Here is a 21,088-nt window from a genome sequence, read left to right as displayed (position 1 = left end):
ACATCCTCAGGTGATGTAAAGCCCATGCTCTCGGAAGAGGGCATGGATTGCAATGACGCCACTGATCCAGCCGACACTGAAGATACCAACTCAGTCTCCGAACTAGTTGGTACATTCTTTGAACGGATGGATGAGGTGGTGGACGAGGACGCCCTCCTGAATTCTGACCAGGAGGACGCCGACGTCACTATTGTAAAAATGGAGCATGGTGAGGGTGACCCAGATAAACCTTCACCACTCTAAAGCAGCATCAGCTGCACTGCTCCTCCGAAAATAAGGCCTATTTTAAAAAAAGTCAAAAAAGTTTTTGATTTCGGATAAAAATATTAAAATTTTTTTTCTTTTTGATATATTTTTTTTCGAAAGATTGGGACACATTTTGCTAAGAATATTAAGTAATAAGATAAGAAAAAAACACTTGCTTGGCCAAAATGTCAAATTTTGACCACCTCTAACTCAGAGATTTGTCGACCGATCTTGTTGAAAAATTGTGTCTGAGTTACTATCCAATAGAACTAACCTTGGTGTAAATTCATCCCGATCGGAAGACATCGATTTCGAAAGTTCACTTGACATGAAATGCCCCATATTTCAATTGTTCCTTTTCTCTGTCAATTGTATTTTTGACGTTTTTATAAGTTATATGTTTTTTTAATACCAAATTGGCATCACGGACCTCGTTAATTGCTTTGTTGTAAAATATGGCCATATTTTTAAAATGTACTAAACAGCTGTTTTTTAGTACTTCAAAATATAATCATTTTAGATAAAACCACTAAATATTTTATTTATTTTAATTTTTTAAATAAAATTCAATAAATATATAAGAAATGGATCCTAATTTAAGAAATGTAAGTAACGACAGATTTATCCGTCTTAAAATCTTTTAATATTTTTTATTATTTCTTTGATAAAACAGCTAAAAGATTTTCTAACATTATACAATAAAGTGACCGAATTATGTTTTACCCGATGTGTTGACAATTTTAATGAACGTGATTTAGCAGAACATGAGGTATTTTTAACAAAAAATCGCATAATAATGGACATAAAAGCTAAAGCCATTTAATTATATATTCCAGAATATATGTGTCAATCGGTGTGTTAACAAATTTGCCCAATTTAATCAATCAATGATGAAAGTTTATGTGGAAGTTCAAACGAGTATAAATACTAAACGTATGCAAGAAATGGAACAGCTACAACAGCAGACTCAAGAAGCAACAAATAGTGCAAATACTGAAGCTGCATCGTCGGCCTTTTCGACCTCATCAGCAACTCCCAATTTAGCGGCATAGTTTATTGTTATTTCTTAATTATCTTCTTAGTTGTAACTATTAATTAAATACTATATTGTTATTTTGCCAAGTGTTTTTCCTTAAGCATGAATCGTATTTGTTTAGTGGCTCTAATAGGACTACCGGCAGCAGGCAAGTCATCGGTGTGTACATATTTAAGGGAAATGGATTCATTGCCATTTAATATTTTACATTTGTGCTATGATTATTATGTAAATTTTAATTTGGATAGTCCTACACAATACAAAGAACAACGCGATAAGCTTTTAAAATCATTGTCTACAATTATACAAACATTTAATGTATCCAATAACTTAACAGCGGAATTGATTGGTATAAAAAGCCTTTATAGTGACCACCAACAGAAAGATGCTGTAATATTATGTGATGACAATCATTATTACCGCAGCATGCGCTATAAATTATATCAACTAGCTAGAGAACATGGTATTGGATACTGTCAAATATATTTGGAATCTAGCATAGCGGTGTCTTTAAAGCGTAACAGCTTGCGTAGTGTGGCAACTAAAGTCCCCACCGATGTCATTGTGCAAATGTCTAAACGTTTAGAAGCTCCCAATGCCGGTGCCCACAAATGGGAAGAAAATACTTTAATTGTTCAAAATCTTAATTTGAATAGAAACATTTCTAAGAATATAATTTCTCATATAATACAATTCCTTGATAAGCCGGTACAGCCTTTACAACTATCTGTTGCTAAATCAAAGACACCACAATCGATAGTACACGATTTGGATTTGCTAATGCGAAAACGTATAAATATATTAATGAGTTCTAAACTGGAGGAAAATAAGAAACTATTAGCTAAAATTCTGAATGATAAAAGAAAAGAAATTTTAAAAGAATTTCAATTAAATTTGAGTGATAAATTGGAAGACGATTTAGATATGAATAAATATGTAGAAATGTTAAATTAATTTTTGTTAAATAAAGCTTATGTTTTATATAAACTGATTATTTTATTAAATTCATTGGATAGATTTATAATATAAACCCTAGATTCTGTTTTGTATAATCATCCTTTTATATATATATATAAATATATATCTGGAACGTTATAGATCCGATATTGTCCAACTTGCTATTTAAAATCGAGAGAATCGGCCCACAAATGGCAGAGATATTCATATGTATGTGAAAAACCCAAGCCAACCTTGATATTTTCACCAAATTTTTTATCACTGAACATTTTTTCACCAAAACGTACTGCGCATCATATGCAACGTAGTGATCAATTTCCCAGCAGGCCCTCCCTTACCTATAAGGATTCATTATAAGGCCGTAAATGAATATTGAAGAAACACATTACTAACAAAATTGCAAACTTACTCCAGTGCCGAATGATAAAAAAAATGCAAAGAAAATATTAATGAATATTTATTTAATGAATTTTCATTTGAATTACATATAAACTACATATAATAAACGTTTATACCTAAAATTTTATATAGATTCTTATATTTTTAAATATACTATTCAATACATATATATTTTTTATTACTAATAACTAATTTTAAAAATACTCAAGATGATGACAATTACAAAATACACTTAACTTTAAATATATTCGCACACTACTGTTCTGGAGGACAAATTCAAACTTTTTGATACAAAGTGGAATGGTGTCGTTTTCTTTCTTTCTCTTAAGAAAATTATATAGAATTATAAACTGTAATTAATATAATTGTAGATTATTAATTAAGCTATTGTTTTTTCAATATAAAAAGTAATTTTGATAAACAATAAAAATACTATAAATTGTAATACATTTTCCAGAACAGCATGGGGTTATTCATAAGTATTTGGTAGTCGTCAAATTGGATTTCATACATATTCGGAATTAAAATTCATGTGAAACACTTTTAAAAATGTTATTTTTTTATTACTATTTTACTTTATTATGCAGATATATGAATATTTTTGAGTATTTATGAGATTATAATTTGAGTTGAATTTTTTTTTTCTTAAATAAACATTAATTTCTCAAATATTGAATAATAACTCTCAAAGCTTAAAGCTAATTATAAGAAAATAAAAATTTCACTGATTCAGTTCTATTTTGTTTTTGCTGATTTTTGTTGAGGGGATATAACATTGAGAATTGGCAAATACTTTTGTCACACAAAAGTTTCTAGTGAGTATAAGTTACTTTAAGAGTTATCAAAATAAAATGAGTTAGTAAAATTTGTAAATATTATTACGATTAAAAAATGTTTATTTTAAACGCTTGGTTAAAAATGGCAATGTTTTAGATTGAGATTTAAATAATTCCATAGAATTTGTTAGTATTATTGCAACCAAAACACAAACAGAAAAGTAATTCCCAAAATAAAATAACTACTTTAAAATTATACTTTGTGTAGTTTTTGTAGGATTGGGGAAAAATGCACTTTGGCAATGTTTTAGATTGAGATTTAAATAATTCGATTATTGTGCTTAAAAAAACTAACAAAAAATGTTTTCTTAAACAAGAATTTACGTAGTTTTTGTGGGTTTAGAAAAAAATGCACTTTTCTTTGGCAATTTGTAATAAAAAATTTTGCACGTTTTTTTTGTTTGTTTTGTTTTTTCTCTAATTATGTTAGAAATTTTATATTTCCTTTAAAGTCTTCTTTTTTAATTTTAAGGGATGTAAAAAACGGGGAAGATCTTGAACAATTTTAAAGACCTTGGATCTTAAAAGAGATGTTAGTTTAATTTGTATATATAAAAGAAAAGAAAAAAACTAAAGAATTTTTAAACTTACTGAAAAAAGAATATAAATGATTTTTGCAGTGGCCTTTATGAATGAATATGAAAAACTAAAATTAACCTATTATCTGATGAGCACTCTCATATTCAGCACTCTTTTTTTGTCGTAAATTAATATTGAGCAAGGCAGTATAAAATGCATACAGAAAATTATCGAATCGTAAAAAATTGTAGAGAGAAAAGATATTCAAAAAATGTTTGCTGCCAACACATCACTTCATCTACTACTGATTTCACGCCGACCAACGCGACTTTTGCAGATCTATTTGTCCCTCTAATGTTTTGGCCAAGTAAATAACAAATAATTGTATAAGAGCTATACCTAATGCTACGCCAGCAATAACATACAGATTTCTTTCTGCCCAAACACGTACAATTTCAATGCAACCGCTAGTCCAGATACGTTTACTTGCTGCAGCAACTGAGTGTTCTTGTACGCCATAGCCGCACATAATGTTAACAAGGCCTGAACTTATATCGGTAGCATTGATGCAACAGCTGTAGGGAACACCACATTTCTCCACCGATGGTGAAGAGCAGTTGAAATATTCATTTTTACCTAAAACAAAACAATAATTAATCTATTTTTTACAATAATCTGATAAAAATGAATCATTATCTCTACTATTTCCAGACTAATATTAAAAATCAATTTCATTTAAAACTTTACTTACTCCAATCTTGATAGCCAACATTGCTTAGACCACAGCATTTAAATTCTTGCTGAGCGAAATCAATAAAATTTTGCAAATCCGGATCGTCACGATATGAGTGTATAATTTTATCGGTAAATGTATCTTCCAAAAATGTATTCATATTTTGTGGAAATACAAAACCCATTATAGCAATTGCCATCTCCATTAGGAAAAACAGTAACAAACACATGGAATAGAATTTAAGCAAACACGTATTCTCGCGTAAAGCACCCAAGCAGCCAGCAAAACTGACCACGAATATCACAACACCAGCAATCATCATAACCAAGGAAATATTGAGAATTACATCATAAAAACTCTCCAAGCGCACCCAACCAGTGGACTCCCATTTGTCCATAAAGGCGTACAGACCAATGGCCAATAAAAGTCCACCAAATAGCCAAAATATAAAATTCAACATGAATATCATGTATTTAACACATGAACTCACATAAGTGAAATTATTCGAAATTCTTGGATGCATGTCTCGTACTTCTATACCACAATACCCACCACCACCTCCGTGATGTCTATAATTGCTCATGGGTAAGTTTCTGAACTTTTATTATAATCCAAGTAGATTTTAATTTGGAACAAGATCTCTAACAATACTTCAAATTCTTATTTGAATTCTGTTTTGTTTGGTTAAAGAATTGCTTTCTTCTGACTAACTCTCCTGGTGACTAGATACTTGCTTTGTTACGCCTTCCTTTTTTCACAAAATATAAAATTGAATATTTTCACTTTAGAACACCCATTATTGTAATTTTTACTTTATGCAAACAATGTTTAAACACTTCAATTGCTAATATGTTTAGTTTTTTTTGCTGTTAAATGAAATTTTTTAATTAAATTTAAACCTTTTTCTGATAAACTTTACAAATTTTCTCCTATTGGTTGATTTTTTGTCTTTTCTTTTTTTTGTTTTCTATATTACTGTCAAATTTACAACAAAGCAGTAAGTGTGGCAACTTTTAGTGTTGTCTGGGTTCCCAGATTTTGTTTGTGTCTTATCTCCAAAAATCGCCAAAACACAGTTTTTCTGCGTGAGAGCCAGCAACTGTTGTACAAGTGACAACGCCGTTGCGGCTGACATCAGCAAACCTATTTTTTTATATAAAGTTTTTACGAGCTAAATTTGGGGTCCTGATCCAACTATTCCCCATAAAAATGTACAGTGCGTGTGTTTATTCATGTTGATGTCATCCGCAGAGTGACCGGAGTGTATAAAATGTACTATCATCATACTGATATAAAGTGTATAGATCTGGCAATACTTTATTATTTTTTTTGAAAGGGCGAATTTATACAAGGTGGAGTCAGGCAATCAGCTGATTAGTTTTTTTTCGCTTTTTGTTTCTAACTTGTCAAAGCTTGTTTTTATATTTAAGCTTATTAACAAAATATTTATTTTTTACATAAATAAGTACAACCCTCACTATTTAATTATCTACACCAAATTATATTTTAATACATATTTGATTAAATTTTTCATTTTTGTTTTTTTACATTTGTTAAGACCAATTGTTGTTTTTGTAGAACTGATACCACCTTGTATGAATTCGCCTTATTTCTTATGTTATCAAAAGTTGTTGATAAACAAATTGCCTTTTGATTTGAAAGCTTTATCTAATAATGGTAAGTTTTTGTTAGTTACTAATGTTTTTCATTTGTTTTGTTGTATACAACAATACATAATGCACAGATGATGATCTAATGTTCAAGGTTCATTAATAAAAGCAATTCCCAGCTAATTTTTGGATCTATATAGCTGAGGAATTCCGTTTGCACCTTTAACTACAAGAACAACGTGCAATTCTCGATAACGCGCCCGGCAGACTGACCAACTGATTACAAGTGATGATAAGAACTTCAGAACTCACATAATCACATTGCAAATGCGTACCGCAACTGCAGTATTGTTTCTACTTTGTTTGATTACTGGTGGTGGTGTTTAAACCGGCGTGCCACATAATGAATATTCTTTTCCGTTTTATAGTATTTTGTCTGGATCCTTTGGGTCTTGGACGGCGCTTTTTCATACGACCGGCGTATAATTTGAGTGTCGGTGTATACGATCGATTGAGAGCAAAAACCGATGAAAAGGTTGAGACATTACGAGAATTAGTTTTACGGTTGGGTCTTGTGGCCTTTGCGGCAGTATTAATAATATGGACTGCTGTCTTTATGTATGCAGCATTTTACTATTTTTATATGCCAGCCATTTCTCATACCCGTCCCGTACACATGCAGTTCAAGTGAGTATCAGTTGAATCTACAATTCGGTGTATGTTAATATAATCGAAATTTGTTGTTTTTAGAACCTGCCTAGATACTAGTGCTCCTTGTACTTTCCCCCATGCTCATGTATCGTTAACTAAAAAACAACAACTTTTAATGGTGGGTCAAGCTTATCGTGTTATTGTACAAATTGATATGCCCGAATCACCGCAAAATCTTGATCTAGGCATGTTTATGGTATGTGGTGAAATGCGTGATCATGAATCCATGTTAAGAGGACATTCGTGTCGTTCCGCCATGATGCGATATCGTTCTCCATTGATACGCACTATGTCCACTTGGGCCCTAAGTCCTTTGTTCGTGTTGGGTGTTAAGGAAGAATTCCAACAGGTTCCAGTCGAAATATTCAGTCGTTACTTGGAACAAAAACATCATCCCATAACCGATGTCTATGTTGAAATACAGTCACAGAAAATCCAATATTATACGGTATCTTTGCATATTGTTGCCGAATTTACAGGACTACGTTATGTAATGTATAACTATCCTGTAATATCGGCCATAGTTGGTAAGTTTTCAATTATCTAGTGTCGATTAATGGAGAAAATAATTATTTTATATTTATCTTAAATTTTTCAGCCGTTAGCACAAATTTATTTTTCTTATTGGTTGTATTTTTGCTCAGCTGGTATCACTGGTCTGATACCACATGGTTGCGCAATCTTCAGAAGAAATTAAATCGGTTCACCAGCACATTACAACACTCGGCCAGCCGAGTTCTAATGCCCTCAAAAAGTTCCACTAATTTACAAGATGATGATGAACTTAGTTTTCTTGACGATGAGAAATCTAATGTTTCCGATGAAATTGATGATATAAGTGGAACGACCAAAGGCGAAACTGCGCTCAGACAAAGAAAATCAGAAAAGTCTAGTTTTTAATTTAAGTATAATCTAAAAGAACTCCTTTTATTTTTAACAAAAGGCTGAAACAAATTGTATCTTTTTATGCATACATACACATTTATAGTATTTGTAAGAAATGAAATCTTTTATATAGAAATATACGAGTATAAGCATTAAATTTAAAAATATTTACTCTTTTTTATCACTACATAATCGTTCTCGCCTTCTTCTGGACAAATGTACTTAAACAATATTCTCTATAGCAGAGTATTAGTCGTATATGTACTGATAAAACGATTTAAACAAATGTGAATTATAAAATAAATGAAATTATGGCTTTTTAAATACCACCTTTGGATAATTCAGGGTGTAAAGGTTAACAATATGGTCTGAGTCAAATATGGAATGATATGACCATAACAACCAAAAAATACATAAAATAATCTGCACATATACATATGTATATAAAACAATTGATAATCTTATTTTTTTGTTTAGAAGATTGATAATGTCGCAATTAGTCATTTTATTTTTGTGTACTAAACAAGTATTTTCTAGTATTATCATAGATTGTTCAAAATAAGCAGAAAATCTGCACAAGTATTGACATTAAATTCTTATAAAGTGAATTGATTAAATTACTAATTCCATGGACAGTTTTAAATTGCATCGAAAAACACCCTTCACCTTGGTAATAATCGTATATGATTCCGTTTGTAATATCCATCAACTCAAGTACTACTACCTATCAAGTATTTCAAAGTGAATATAATTTTCACAACTTCTTAAGCAACATATCGCCGCACACCCAGTTCAAAAGTGACACAACTCCAAATATTAATTTTTCAGAAATCGAAAATAAATTTCCATATACAACTGGGGAAATCCCACTACCCTGCAGATTTAGATTTGAACTCTGTGTAGATAGATAAAAGACTTTAAAAAAACAAAAATAAGCTGTTCATATTTTAATACTTTTTGCATACTAAGTTCATATATGAGAGTAGCCAATGGGAGTAAAAAGTGTACAAATTTTCGGGTGTTCATATTATCGCGAGTTGTTTTGCATTTTAGGTGACGATATGTACATAGTTTGAATTTTTCGAAACCTATTTTATTCACGACCTCATGTTAGGTATATGTTCAATCAAATTACAACATCGATGTCAATAAATAAGCGTAATTTCATAAGCTTTCCTTTGGTATATATTGGGTTTTAAATCGAAAATTTTCATTTCATTTATTATCACAATACAGTAATATAAAGCCATAATAATGACCAAAATAACATTTTAGTTCACGCAAAGCAAATATATTTATCACAAATGTTTTTGGACTATAATTGCAGATACTACATTGAAAACTTTCTAAAGATCTTTCTCATTATACCAATATTTCACGTTTACTTTGTGGAAATATAAAAAAAAATCATAAAAAACCAAAACCCTTTAAAATCACACTTTTTTCTTTTGATCCAGCTCACAAAACCCAGAACAAAAATTTTGAGAAACAATATCTTAGAATAAAAACTTTTATTTTAGTTAGGAACATCTATATTTTTGTGGGACTACACCATGGTACAATGGGACTACACTAATGTACATACATACATACAAACATATGTATGTACATATCTTTAGGCATGTGTTAAAATGTGCCAAATCATTCTGTACACACACACAGCCTCAAAAGTGAGTAAACAATACAAATTATTTGATTTTTTTAATATAATGAAAATTCTAAAATCTATCCATCGATTAAAACTTAAAAGTTTCGCTTTGTTGAAGATTGTGCAAAATAATAGAATCGGTTCAGAAAAATAAGATTTAAGTCGGACTATAATGATTTCCATGGTCTTTAAAAATGATGTACAATATTATTTTGATAATATATTTTATTAAATTTAATTTGGCGAATAAACTTTACTCGTTGAATGCGAACGAAGTTATTCGCCAATCCCATTTATTAACATCTTTCCATGCTCTACAAGCCCTTGCTAAGGTATTTTTGTTATTTGAAAACATTGCTTAAAGTTATGACCCTAATGTACATATTAAAACATGTGTATGTATGTACATATAAACACTATAATGGCCAATATAAGCAATTGATAAGCCGGTATTTTTTGTTGTATTAAACTTTTTTATTAAATGTAGAATAGCAAAAATAATTTATGTGTGTTGCGTACGTGTATATGAGTATTAAGTAATCAAAAAAATAATGTTTATCAGAATCTTATATTGTTTATTCATCTACAAGTTGCTTAAATTAAAAATACACAACGCTACGAATGCTTTTGCCTTCGTGCATTAAATCGAAAGCCTCATTAATTTTATCCAAAGCCATAGTGTGTGTTATGAATTCATCAACCAATAATTCCTTTTTCATGTATTCATCAACTAGTTTGGGAACATCACGGCCACTCTTCCAACCGCCAAAAGCGGTACCCTTCCACACGCGGCCCACTACTAGTTGGAATGGTCTAGTGCTGATTTCCTGGCCAGCAGCTGCAACACCAATGATAACTGAAGTACCCCAACCCTTGTGAGTCGATTCCAAAGCAGCACGCATAGTGTTGACATTGCCAATGCACTCGAAAGTATAGTCAAAGCCACCATCCATCAAATCGATGAGGAAGTTTTGAATGGGACCCTTATCTGCAACATCTTTAGGGTTAATAAAGTCAGTGAAACCAAACTTCTTGCCCAACTCGAATTTGTCGGGGTTAATATCAATGCCGTAGATTTTAGAAGCTCCGGCCTTTTTGCAGCCCATGGCAGTGGCTAAACCAACAGCTCCCAAGCCCCAAACAGCACAAGTACTGCCAGGTTCTACCTAATATAGAAAATAAAATATTTAATTACAATAAATTTATAAGCTTGATAAATAAAAAATTTAGCTATTACCTTAGCAGTGTTGATGGCTGCACCATAACCTGTTGGTATGCCACAACCCAATAAACATACTTTATCCAAAGGTGCCTTCTCATCAACCTAAAATAATTAATGAACTTTGAAATGTACCATCCTAATCATCAATTTCACTATCTTACCTTGCTCAAAGATATATCAGCTACAACAGTGTATTCCGAAAATGTGGAGGTACCCATAAAATGGAACAATTTCTGACCTTTGCAGGTAAATCTTGAAGTTCCGTCCGGCATTACACCTTGTCCCTGAGTACAGCGAATTTTCTGGCACAAGTTGGTTTTAGGACTTTTGCAGAACTTACATTCGTCACACTGAGGCACGTAGGTAGGGATGACATGATCACCTGGCTTGAATTTGGTAACGCCTTCACCAACACTTTCGACAATGCCGGCGCCCTCGTGACCCAAAATAACTGGGAATATACCTTCGGGGTCGAGACCACCTAAGGTGTATGCATCTGTGTGGCAGACACCAGTAGCAGTAATTTTGATGCGTACTTCATTGGCCTTGGGTGGGGCTACTTCAATCTCTTCGATGGACAAAGGTTTCTTTGCCTCCCAAGCAACAGCCGCTTTGCATTTAATAACCTAGAAAATTCCATATCAATGATGAATACAAATTAGATTATGTTAGCATCTTCAACTGAAAAAAAAAAAAACGCAAACTCACTTGTCCCTCAGTAGCTGACATATTTACCGCCCGTGTTTATGGAATTTTACTTATCAACTGAACACGAAGAATTTGTAGTTGATCACGAAAGCAAATTGCCGGCCAAATGAATTCATATAAGATGGAGTCAGTCAAACAGTTGGTTATTTTATTTCGCTTGTTTGGTCTTTGTTTCTGTCAAAGACTGATTTTATATTCCAATATAGCACTATTCCAAGCTTATTAACAAAAATACATAGTTTTTACATAAATAACATCAACCACCACTATTCAAATATTCGTACTAGTTTAAGTTTTCATAAACAGTTTTTAATTTTTCATTGCTCTTGTCTGACATTTGCTAAGACCAGTTGTTATTTTTGTAGAACAGCCACCACCTTATACGAATTCATCTTGTTGCCGGCTTTTTTATTTTTTGTGTACTAAAAAAAACCATTGATGCCAGTTTTAGGGATTTGTCCCCTAAGATGGGGATGCTTCCGGGAACAAACAATTTCGTTTGGGGACTGGGTGTTTTATTCATTCATTTAAGTAATACAAAACTTTTCAATTGCAAACCTACATACGTATAGACAATTTATAACAAAATTATGCCAAATACTTAAAATAAAAATTTTAAATTTAAAGGAATTTTTTTTTAAATTATTAGCAAAGACAATTTTATGGCAAAATTTTTTTTTTAATTTTCAACAAAAAAAATTTTTAATTTATTTGTGGAACAAATTTTATAACAAACATTTTTTCCCCGATTTTTACCAATTGTAGGTCCGACTTACTTTGGCCTTATATACGCCGTAGCAAAGGTCTTTGAAATATCCATATTGTCTATATTAACGACTTAAAAATCAACCGCGGCGAGAATCCCCGCGACACGAGATTTTTATATATTAAATATCGGGAATTCTTCGGCTCGATTGCAATTTAAAATCGAAATAATCGGACCACAAATGGCCGAGATATAAGAAAAAAGAGGCCAACCCCGATTTTTTTATCTATATCTGGATTACTAAGTCATTAATATAGACAATATGGATATCCAATAATAGATATTTCAAAGACCTTTGCAATATCGTATATAAGGCCAAATTAAGTCGGACCTACAATGCACAGTGGTTTCCCTTATATGAACAAGCGGTCAATAATCCATATCTCCAAAACTAAAAAAGCTAGTGTCTTTAAAATTTGTCACCGCATAGTATGCCCGAAGAACTTAAAGTTTGCAAATTTTTAAGAAAAAATTTTAACAACTGTAACCACAGTAGCCCTTTGATCTTTCAAGAGTTGATTGGCTTTTAGACATGTTTTATGAATTTTTGAAATAAAATATTTCAGTATGAAAATTCGTTTGTTTTAAACAATTTAAGTAAATTTTTATTCCATTTTAATTACTGAATTATACACTGAAAAAAAACTAAATTAAAAAGTTATACAAAGTTATATAATGCAATATGAGGTAAGGTAAAATAAGACATTAATATACATATATCAAATATTAATCAAATTTAAAACTCCTTGACTTAAACTACTTGTTTTCTTTGTTGGTAAGTTTGTCCTCCAGAAATAAATGGATCTGAACTTAAAACACGCTATTTAAAAGTTCTGTATTTGTAGCATTGCACGATATTTTTCGGGGATGTTGCAATCTAAACTGTTTTATATGAATATTTTTCGCTTCAGCTGCTTCCTCCGATAATTCACCTATTGACACTACTACATGTTTGCTTACCTCAGCTCCATGGATCAGATTTTTATGTACCGATGCAAAAGTCAATTTTTCAAACACTTAATTTCAACAATCAAATGATGCAATTTTGTAGAGAAATGTTTATAGATGAAATGTACACTTATAGTTTTAAGAAAAAATTTATTTTATTTTTAGAAAATTGAACTAAAATCCATGCAATGGTGTTAAGCAAAAATTTACTTATATTTTCACGCAATTAATTTTTTTATATATGTATAATTTTCCTAATAATACTATTTACCTTTAACATATTTGAAAAATATAACATTTCAACATCAATAAAAAAAAATTATGGGGAAACCATAAACCGTTAAGAAGATATGCCCAAATCTATAAGACTCTAATTATTATTCTATTTTTGATTTTCCATGGAGAAAAAAAAATGTAGCCCCACTTTCCCCCAAGCTCTTTTTTATAAAATGAAAGGTGGGAGTGTCTTGTTTCGATTAAAAAAAAGAATAGTTTTCGGAACAGGATGAAAACTTAAAATTGTCGAATAATAAAAGAAATATCAAAAATATTCTTATCTATGTATGGGTTTCGTGGGCGGTGGGCGTGACCGATTTTATTGAAACTCGACATGCGTTCCTTTTTGATTTCAATAAATGTATGTACCAAATTTCTTTTGCTTGGATGTAAACAATTTTATGCGAAAAAATCAATTTGGATTGTATGGGCAGTGGGCGTGGTCGATTTTGATAAAATTTTATTTTTTTCTTAATTTAGTGAATATAATTCTCGGTTCCAAATTTCAATGCTCTACGACCCCTTATAATTTTTGCTCAAAAATGTATTGCATTTGGATTGCATGGGCGGTATGCAGTGGGCATGGCCGACTTTAATAAAACTTAGCATACGTTCTTCTTTTGTTTCAGAAAATATATGTACAAAATTTATAGACTTTTACTTGAATAGGAAACATTTTATGCGAACAAATCTATTTGGATTGTTGGGCGTGGTCGATTTTGATAAAATTTTATTTGTTTCTTAGTTTGGTCCATATAATTATCTGTGCCAAATTTCAGAGCTCTACAACCACTCCTTATAATTTTTGCAAAAAAATGTATGAAGCCATCCCTCTGTGGGGCGGGTTAGTATATTTCAGATTACACGCCCATCCGCAAATTTCCGCAACTAACTTCAGCACTTTTATTATCTTAAGAATCAGATAAATACAATGAAAATGAAACCTATGGGGGAATTTTGGGGGAACACAACTAAAACTTTAAGTAAACATAATGAAGTTTTACAAAAAAGTAACAAACATATAGGTTAACTAAAACATTAATTTCACAAGAATTACAACACAAGTTAGTTTTTATTATTTTCTAAAGATAAAATAAATACCTTTAACTTCAAAATCCATTGAAAATAATTTAATTTTGTAGACTACAGCAATTGCAAGACCGTTTTGAAGTGCACTTTTGCTTTGAATTATTCTTCCAGCGTTCAGCTGCGCTTTGCAAATGAATATTTGCTCATGCTTTCAATTTTATTTTTAAAAAGTCCCGTTTGATTTCCAGTAAAAACCGGTTTGCCATTAAAAAGATTGGATATTTAAGAGATAATTTTTTTGTATTTTGTCTAAATATTTTGTGATCGTTTTATTTATTTTTGGCCTATGGGCGGAACCACTGTGCAATGGGTCAAAATCAAAAAAAAATATTTGTTTCAATAAAAAAAATTTTTGTTATAAAAAAAAAAATTATCTTAAAAATTAAAAAAAAAAATCCCATACATTTTTTAAAGTTAAAAACAAATTTTGTTTACCTAAAAATATTTTATTATATAATTTGGTGAAGTATATAAGACAGCCGACTAAGTTTATTTATTTGTTTGCAAACTCCATAATATTTTTCTTTTCATTTCAATTTACTTCCAAATAATTGTAATTTTCTTCTATTGAGTAAACATTCTAATATTATCCATTTACGTACAGATAATTGAATACGTTTATTTATAATAAGAAATGTTTATCCATTGTTATTCGAATATTCATCATTGTAAATACTTTTTAACCGCATATAGAGATAAATGTGTCCAATTCGAACATTTTAGAAATCTGCCAACAAATTTTCGGCAAAATATCGACAAAGTTGATTAAGAAATTAAAAGAGAGAACACGACAAATGTTTATACAATTTCATGAGACATCTGTAAAACTAAAATTAAATACTAAACCTAGCTTTCTTTTAGAGAAAATCTCAAATGAGAGATACGCATTTAAGATGATGTGGGAGCACCTGTGGGACCTCCTGGGGCCGGTGGAATGTTAGGTGTGGGTTGAACAGGACCAGCTACATTTGTAGCTAACGGAACTGAGGGATTTGCAGGTGGTATGGTGGACCCCGAGGTTGGAGATGCAGCTGGTGCTTCTGAAGCTGTTGTTGGAACAGTTTGTGCAATAGCAGCTGGAGTAGTATCTAAGAAACAATGTGTTCGATTGTATATAAAGTATTTACATAATTCTATTGAACTTACCCATTGGTGTAGTGGTTTGTATAGCAGGATGGCCACCAGCTACTGAACCACTTGCTGGATTAGCACCTGGTGCTCCAACATGTGTTGATGGCGCTGCAACGGGGGCTCCTGGCATAGTAGCACTTGGACCTATTTGTGGAACAACAGGTGGTGCTCCGGGCAAGGTGCTACTCGGAGTCACAGTTGAACCCGAAGTAGCGCCACTTGTAGCTGAGGCAGCTGTACCCGCGGCAGTTCCAGTGCCTGCTGGGCCACCTTGCCATTGCTGTTCCTGTTGGAGACGATGGTGAGCCTGTTGTCTGGCCCTAAACTCAGCTGCCTTCAATTGCTCTAGATGGAATTGTTGGCGTTCCGTAATGAGTTGTTGCCTTTGATATTCCAAACCCTCTCGCTCACGTTCCATTGTGGTTTCCAACTCCTCGAAGTGACGCAATTTAATTTCAAGTTTTTTCATTTGGGTTTCCACCAGCAGGGCAACCAATGACTTAATTTTTCTTTCTTCTAAAGCAGCCAAGTGCTTTGCTTTAACCGCAGCTGAAGCTAAAGCGGCAGCAGCAGCGGTTTGTACATTCGCCTCATTAAATACTTGTTTAGCTACATCGATTTCTTTTGAGACACCTTCACCTGCAGAACCATCACCACTAGATTCTTCGGTTTTAATTTCCTTGACATCCATTCCACTGACATCTAAAAATATTTAAAAAAAGTGTAAATAGTCAATATAAATATTAATTAAAGACAATTTCCGTCAAATTGGATATTTAATATTACTTTCATCTTTTTTACTATCGGTTTCTTTTTCTGTCTTTTCTTTATCATCTTTTTTATCATTGTCTTTAGATTCGTCTTTGGATTTGGAGGGGGATTTGGTAAGATCTTTATCTGCATGCGGGATATTTAAAAGAAAAAGCAATAATTTAGCAACAAAAAATAAACAATAACAAAAAGTTTAAAACAAGCAGGGGAATAAATGAAATACAAGGAACGATTTTAAATCCATATAGGTACTCTATTAATAAAATCTCTACTAATTGCTAAACTTTGTTACCGTCTTTCTTGGTTAGGTCCTTCATTTCCTCGTCGGCCGATCCAGATGGAGGTACGACACCTACAGTTGCGGCATTAGGATCTTCTTCGTCTTTGTCAATACTCGTACCGGCAATACCACTACTAATCAAGCCATGAGATGGATTGAATTTTCCAGATGCTGAAGCTTTTTCAATGTTTTTCAGATGACTGTCCATAATTGCTGCTGGCACTTCATCTTTAATAGCTGCAAATTCTTCCATAGCTGCTTTAGCAGCTGCTGCAGCTACACGTGGATCTACTACAGATGCTAAAAATGCCACTGTAGACATGATGGGATTGCCGGATTTGCTGAACGGTATAGGCTGGCAGCCTAGAGGACCCAAAAATCCACCATCGTCTTCCAGATAGGGATCTTCGATTGGTAGACGTAGGAAATGTAAAATACACTCATCTTGAGTGCGTGTTCCCACATGTTCGCAAACTTTATTCCAATCATCCTTATGCAATTCTAAGCCTTCCAATAAAAGTAGAGTTTCTTGGTCTGTCCATTCCCTGGACAGACTAGCAGCAGTGCGATTTTTCATAGCTGCCGGCTTTTTAGCGTACTGATCGAGTTTTAAACCAAATTGACCAGAGGCAGTGGCAGCTGCACTACCATTTTCCACCGGTTCAGTTTTTATGCCCACTGGGGCCTTATCCAATGAATCTTCTTTGCCCTCCTTGCTGGGACCACCTGAGGGCTTTTTGTCAAGGTCGAGTAAGGATTTTGCAGCCGATGGCTGTTGAGTTTTTTGCGGATTTAAAGACTGTATGCCTGAAGGTGTATCCGACAGAATATGAAAATGAGATGTAGGTGGTGGCCCCATGGGAGTGGGACGTAACTCTGCATCAATTTGATAATTTATCAAGCCCCATTGTTCGAGGAAAGCATGGACACGCATAATCGCGCAAACATCGCCAGCCAAATTACGTCTGCAGGCTGTGCTTGTTAAATATTCAGTGGGATTGAGACGGTATGTATCAATCATGAAATTTCTGTAGGCCATATAAATCTCTGGCGTTTTGGATTTATTTTTAGAATTAAAGAATTCCGGCATTGCCCGTTTCTCAATCACATGTATGGAATTGTAATCAAACCAAGCTGAATAGGAGGGCACGATAATATGATGTGTCTGCTCAGTAACATTATCCTCCATGTCCTCTTTGGCCGATGATGAAAATTCTTGAGTATTACTATTCTCACTGGTTTTTCCAGTCTGAGAATTTTCACCATCACATGCCGACAAAGCTTGAGTGCCGCTACCACCAGTCATCTCATCATCCAAATCAGTTAAAGTACCGCCTGAAACATAATTTTTTATTAGTACAATTTTTTAGTTACATATGTATATTGTCGATAAAATGTTACCTTTAATTGGCATCATATCATTATCAGCTCTGGACTTGCTTGCGGGAGCTGGACTGGCTGTGGATTGAAGGGAAGTGGTCTTAATAACTTCCTGAAGATTTGTTTCGGCAGGCGGATCATCCATGTCACGTGTTAAATCTTCATCTTCTTCATCATTGCGTGACTTTTTATGCAGTACTGCTGGAGACCGTTTACGCTTTCCGGATTTAGAAGAACTCGGAGATGGAGAACGTCTACGCTTTTGTTTTACAGCAACTGGAGTACCGCTCACTACTTTTTTCTTTTCATCAATTCCACCGGACATTATGTCATCAATGGATAAACGCTGCTTATGCATTTTCTTTTTTCCCAAATCATCTACTTCATAATCCTCCTCTGCCATCCACTCATTGTACTGCTCGAGATCTAAAATCCATGAGGCGGATACACGCCAGCGCTCTGCTGGAGATTCCGGATTTTCTGGTACATTTTCGGGCAATTCCAATGAATTTGGTGTCCATGTATCATACGATTCGGGGAAATAATACCAATGCATCATTACACAATTTCCACGCTTAAAAATAGGACGAGCATACTCATCGGGATGAGGATCAACCACAGGGTATATAATATGAGTGGCATCTTCTTCATCCGAAACAATTTCTACTCGTCTAGTAGCCAATATTTCACGCAAACGTGTGGCCAATTGCTTATCCACTTCGGGACGAATAAAAATGTACGGAATACGATAAAGGTCTGCTTCGACTAAAGCTTGTTCGATGTCAATTAACAATTGTATATTTGGATCTTTGCGAGTTGGATTCTTTCCCACGGAAAAGTCAAACTTCTTGCCTCTCTGCTCAGCGCGAAAGCGAAACATTGTCGAAAATATAATACACAAACCACCGCCCGATTTAAAATCCAAAAAACAACGCATCTATAAATAATAACTATAATTAGGCATCTCCTTTTCATTTACTCCAAGAAACAGGTCCACATTAATCAAATTCACCACACTTACCGGTATACGCGTCGCTGGTGGCTCTGCTGAATTTTTACCAAGTTTTGCTTCAACATATTGGAGAAATTGTATCAATAATTGAGCCAACGATTCTTTTGTTATAGGCTCATTACTACTGGCTAAATACTAAATTAAAGAATTAATAAAATTTATGTTTAAAACTAAATTTACGAGTTCAAAAACGCCATTTTTATATTTTGTGATTTTTTCATTGCATTTTTCATGCTGTTATACTCACTTTTTTACAATTTTTCTGTAGCCATAGGCGTATGGACTCGAAGCCCTGTAATGATTCAGGCGAGTTATAAAATTCAATATTTGGACTGCCATCCTTTTTGGGTGCTAAAGTACACATGTTTTTTTAATTATATATGATTTTTTTATATTTTATTTAACAATTTTCACACAAAAAATATATCCTCCAACTAAACGCATATATACGAACAACAAAAACGACGCACGAATAAATGTCAATGTTTGTGGTATTGCCATATTGAGGTGTTACAAAAAACTTGGCATAACTATAAAAAAGTGCTGTCGAAAATGTTTGCATAATGGTGCCAGACGTTTTGCTTCATGTGGTTAATTTGGAGAGTACCCCTCATCTTCGTGAGAATGGTATATATAAGTGTGGCATTCCGTTTGTAATTTTCACAATATAATTTTTCGACCCTATAAAGCATATATATTCAGGATCCTTATAGATATCGGAGTCGATTAAGCCATGTCCGTCTGTCTGTTGAAACTTTCCGATGCCCCCTGAGATATAAGGAAAAAATCAGGAAAACCTCGATTTTTGACCTATATCTGGATTACCAAGTCATTAATATTGACAATATGGATATCTAATGATAGATATTTCATAAGACCATAGTAAGTTGGACCTACAATGGGTCAAAATCGAAAAAAATATTTTTTAACCCGAATTTATTTTTTCACCCTAAATATTAAAAAAAATTTGAAAAAACAAAAAAAAAATTAAAATTTAAAAAAAAATTTTGTTCCAAAAAATAAAAAAACAACTTTGGAAAAAAATAGTTTAATTTGGTGAAGAGTATATAAGATTTGGCACAGCCGAATATAGCTCTCTTACGGGCAAGAACTCGCTGAATATTTCACCAAAATAAATATATTTGCATTATTATTTTGAGTATTCTCTTCATTTGCATATCTCTTATTCATGTTTATTAATGTATTATTCATAATGTGAAACATGAACTATTAAGAAAGTAATAGTAGTAAAGTATTTGTCCCCTCTACTAAATTTAAATTACTTCCATAATAAGTTTTTTGTACAATCAGGCATCATTAACAGTTGTAGTGATGTCAGATTAGAGGATTTTTTACTAAATTGGGGATTTTTTCGCGAAATTCTTGAATGAAATTTTGTCTTTGGGAATGTGGATTACGTTTTATGGAGTTTTGTAGAATTTCAGAATTATTTTATGTAATAGTTATAATTGTTATATTATTTTAAAAAATAAAGCAAATAATAGAGAATATTAAAATAAGCTTTCGTATTATTATTCATTACAATTATGAAATATAAATACTTCTAAAATGTGTTATTAAGATAAATACAGACTTGCATTACACCAAATGTAATTAGATTTGTCAAATGACTTTCTTCATTTTAAGAAATGGTTCAAGTCTCATTACATTAAGTATTTGTTTCATTTCGTTTTATTTATAACTGTAGTGTACATTCAGAAGGAATACACTACAAAATAACAGTTTCCCATCTTTAAAAAATTTAAAAATAATTTGAAAAATAAATTATTCTACATTATTTTAAAGAGTATGAGTTGAATACGAATTTATTCTGAATACTCTCACTGACATTTATTTTATTTTATTTGAAGAAACAATACAAATAAAACTAATATTGATTGAAAGAATAATTTCTATTAAATTGA

General features: G+C 32.5%; 6 protein-coding genes across 7 annotated transcripts; 3 read left to right on the top strand and 3 right to left on the bottom strand.

The window, feature by feature from the left end:
• Positions 1-737: 737 nt before the first annotated feature.
• On the top strand, positions 738-1,298 carry LOC135963649 (mitochondrial import inner membrane translocase subunit Tim10B). The gene is made up of 3 exons (XM_065515586.1): positions 738-851; positions 920-1,015; positions 1,083-1,298. Exons 1-3 carry the CDS (start codon positions 831-833, stop codon positions 1,296-1,298), a joined length of 333 nt encoding a protein of 110 aa, XP_065371658.1. The 5' UTR covers positions 738-830.
• An 86-nt stretch (positions 1,299-1,384) lies between these two features.
• On the top strand, positions 1,385-2,269 carry Pstk (Phosphoseryl tRNA kinase). The gene has a single exon (XM_065515585.1). It carries the CDS (start codon positions 1,385-1,387, stop codon positions 2,234-2,236), a length of 852 nt encoding a protein of 283 aa, XP_065371657.1. The 3' UTR covers positions 2,237-2,269.
• A 414-nt stretch (positions 2,270-2,683) lies between these two features.
• Positions 2,684-5,704, bottom strand: LOC135949313 (tetraspanin-33-like). The gene is made up of 2 exons (XM_065498834.1): positions 4,745-5,704; positions 2,684-4,629 (listed from the first exon to the last, which is right to left on the bottom strand). The coding sequence occupies exons 1-2, from the start codon at positions 5,307-5,309 to the stop codon at positions 4,304-4,306; spliced, it is 891 nt and encodes a 296-aa protein (XP_065354906.1). The 5' UTR covers positions 5,310-5,704; the 3' UTR covers positions 2,684-4,303.
• A 611-nt stretch (positions 5,705-6,315) lies between these two features.
• On the top strand, positions 6,316-8,097 carry Seipin. The gene is made up of 4 exons (XM_065498833.1): positions 6,316-6,403; positions 6,491-7,023; positions 7,087-7,574; positions 7,646-8,097. The coding sequence occupies exons 2-4, from the start codon at positions 6,740-6,742 to the stop codon at positions 7,945-7,947; spliced, it is 1,074 nt and encodes a 357-aa protein (XP_065354905.1). The 5' UTR covers positions 6,316-6,403; positions 6,491-6,739; the 3' UTR covers positions 7,948-8,097.
• Positions 8,098-10,134: 2,037 nt separating this feature from the next.
• Fdh (alcohol dehydrogenase class-3 Fdh) lies at positions 10,135-11,665 on the bottom strand. The gene is made up of 4 exons (XM_065498832.1): positions 11,511-11,665; positions 10,964-11,428; positions 10,818-10,904; positions 10,135-10,746 (listed from the first exon to the last, which is right to left on the bottom strand). The coding sequence occupies exons 1-4, from the start codon at positions 11,529-11,531 to the stop codon at positions 10,180-10,182; spliced, it is 1,140 nt and encodes a 379-aa protein (XP_065354904.1). The 5' UTR covers positions 11,532-11,665; the 3' UTR covers positions 10,135-10,179.
• A 3,510-nt stretch (positions 11,666-15,175) lies between these two features.
• On the bottom strand, positions 15,176-19,633 carry mor (SWI/SNF- related protein mor). 2 transcript variants are annotated; one of them, XM_065498830.1, is made up of 7 exons: positions 19,411-19,631; positions 19,173-19,298; positions 18,173-19,088; positions 16,784-18,106; positions 16,507-16,617; positions 15,736-16,422; positions 15,176-15,677 (listed from the first exon to the last, which is right to left on the bottom strand). In XM_065498830.1, the coding sequence occupies exons 1-7, from the start codon at positions 19,525-19,527 to the stop codon at positions 15,478-15,480; spliced, it is 3,480 nt and encodes a 1,159-aa protein (XP_065354902.1). In that variant the 5' UTR covers positions 19,528-19,631; the 3' UTR covers positions 15,176-15,477. The 2 variants fall into 2 exon arrangements, with proteins under 2 accessions (XP_065354902.1, XP_065354903.1); XM_065498831.1 differs by lacking the exon at positions 16,507-16,617 and having other exon boundaries at positions 19,411-19,633.
• Between the last annotated feature and the right edge of the window lie 1,455 nt (positions 19,634-21,088).

The sequence above is a fragment of the Calliphora vicina genome, chromosome 1 (assembly GCF_958450345.1).
Source record: "Calliphora vicina chromosome 1, idCalVici1.1, whole genome shotgun sequence".
NCBI classification, from domain to species: domain Eukaryota; kingdom Metazoa; phylum Arthropoda; class Insecta; order Diptera; family Calliphoridae; genus Calliphora; species Calliphora vicina.
The sequence above is the reverse complement of the archived record's forward strand: the minus strand, read 5'-3'. Positions and strand labels throughout refer to the sequence as shown.

Coding starts and splice junctions, on each gene's coding strand:
- LOC135963649 (XM_065515586.1), top strand. CDS start 831: ATGGATCCTAATTTAAGAAAT. Junction 852..919: donor TGGATCCTAATTTAAGAAAT/GTAAGTAACGAC, acceptor TTGATAAAACAG/CTAAAAGATTTTCTAACATT. Junction 1,016..1,082: donor GTGATTTAGCAGAACATGAG/GTATTTTTAACA, acceptor TATATATTCCAG/AATATATGTGTCAATCGGTG.
- Pstk (XM_065515585.1), top strand. CDS start 1,385: ATGAATCGTATTTGTTTAGTGGCTCTAATAGGACTACCGGCAGCAGGC.
- LOC135949313 (XM_065498834.1), bottom strand. CDS start 5,309: ATGAGCAATTATAGACATCACGGAGGTGGTGGTGGGTATTGTGGTATA. Junction 4,630..4,744: donor TGTTGGCTATCAAGATTGGA/GTAAGTAAAGTT, acceptor GTTTTGTTTTAG/GTAAAAATGAATATTTCAAC.
- Seipin (XM_065498833.1), top strand. CDS start 6,740: ATGAATATTCTTTTCCGTTTTATAGTATTTTGTCTGGATCCTTTGGGT. Junction 7,024..7,086: donor CCCGTACACATGCAGTTCAA/GTGAGTATCAGT, acceptor TGTTGTTTTTAG/AACCTGCCTAGATACTAGTG. Junction 7,575..7,645: donor TGTAATATCGGCCATAGTTG/GTAAGTTTTCAA, acceptor TAAATTTTTCAG/CCGTTAGCACAAATTTATTT.
- Fdh (XM_065498832.1), bottom strand. CDS start 11,531: ATGTCAGCTACTGAGGGACAA. Junction 11,429..11,510: donor TGTCAGCTACTGAGGGACAA/GTGAGTTTGCGT, acceptor GGAATTTTCTAG/GTTATTAAATGCAAAGCGGC. Junction 10,905..10,963: donor CTGATATATCTTTGAGCAAG/GTAAGATAGTGA, acceptor TAATTATTTTAG/GTTGATGAGAAGGCACCTTT.
- mor (XM_065498830.1), bottom strand. CDS start 19,527: ATGTGTACTTTAGCACCCAAAAAGGATGGCAGTCCAAATATTGAATTT. Junction 19,299..19,410: donor TACAGAAAAATTGTAAAAAA/GTGAGTATAACA, acceptor TCTTTAATTTAG/TATTTAGCCAGTAGTAATGA. Junction 19,089..19,172: donor CACCAGCGACGCGTATACCG/GTAAGTGTGGTG, acceptor TATTATTTATAG/ATGCGTTGTTTTTTGGATTT.